General features: G+C 31.9%; 1 protein-coding gene across 2 annotated transcripts in view; it reads left to right on the top strand.

Annotated features, from left to right (window-relative positions):
* The window catches only part of LOC109863146 (ankyrin-1-like), a 6,051-nt gene extending 5,057 nt beyond the window's left edge, over positions 1–994 (top strand). The window contains exon 11 of one of the 2 annotated variants that reach the window (XM_020443341.1): positions 97–994. In XM_020443341.1, the coding sequence (XP_020298930.1) occupies positions 97–713 (617 nt within the window). In that variant the 3' untranslated portion in view covers positions 714–994. The other variant, XM_020443342.1, reaches the window with a different exon arrangement.
* The last annotated feature ends 6 nt before the right edge of the window (positions 995–1,000 follow it).

Genomic DNA, 1,000 nt, shown 5'->3' with positions numbered 1-1,000 from the left:
TGCAGCTGAGAAAAGATATTTACAGATTGATGAACATCTTTTAGAACATGAAGTTTAATTGGAGAGTTAATTTTACTTATATCTCTTTCTTCTCAGGTTTTACACCACTGTGTCTCGCTATTCAAATAAGACATGTAAGTGGTGTTCAGATGCTTTTGGACAGAGGTGCTAACGTTAATGTTGGAATTCGGTATGGCCAAACTCCGCTTCACTATGCAATTCAATATAAGAAAACGGAAATTGCTGAGATTCTTAAACAGCATATAGTTAAGATGAAAACTGCAAAGTTATACGTAAGTGAACACTTATCAATGAGGTGTAATTACGAAAACATGAAGGATTTACAGGATAAATGTGAAAAAGAAGTAACAATCTTGAAGAATGAGAAAATTAATAATACTAACATATCATTTCATGATATCTTGATAAAAGATCCATTAGTAATATATATGAGAAATGAAAATGTAGTGCAGGTTTTAAGATCAGACGAGTATAAAACAAAATTTCCAATATACTCTAGCATGATAAAAAATCAGTTGAGAAAAGGTATGGAAAAAAAAGAGTTGTTCGAACAAGGCACTAAAATTTTTTATTTGTTCTGTAACTTTCCTAAGCTACCACTTGAGTGTATTGAACAAATATTTAGTTACTTAAGTGATAATGACATAAGAATTTTAATAGATACTTTTAGCCTTTACGCTGCCGGGATTTGAAGAGCATTATGTCCCTTAGGAAATTCCCAAATTTTGTGGTTGTATCTTTTATATAACTTATATAAAGTTGCGATCATAGGTAGGGTCTATATATAGACCTTCCGGCAGCGTATTGGACCGGAGAAAATTTAAAAATTTTATTTTGTTTAAAAATCCGTTTTTTTAGGTTTTTGAGATCACTAAAAACGATAGTGAAGTTAGTTTTTGAGTACAGTAAATTTTTAGGGCTGTATGACTCTCCTTCAGCGTTATTCCGCCAATGGCAGGGACGTAGATAGATATTGTGG

Source organism: Pseudomyrmex gracilis, unplaced genomic scaffold (assembly GCF_002006095.1).
Source record: "Pseudomyrmex gracilis isolate BER0280 unplaced genomic scaffold, ASM200609v1 scaffold_3350, whole genome shotgun sequence".
NCBI lineage: Eukaryota > Metazoa > Arthropoda > Insecta > Hymenoptera > Formicidae > Pseudomyrmex > Pseudomyrmex gracilis.
Note: the sequence above shows the minus strand (reverse complement) of the source record. Positions and strands in the feature narration are given on the sequence as shown.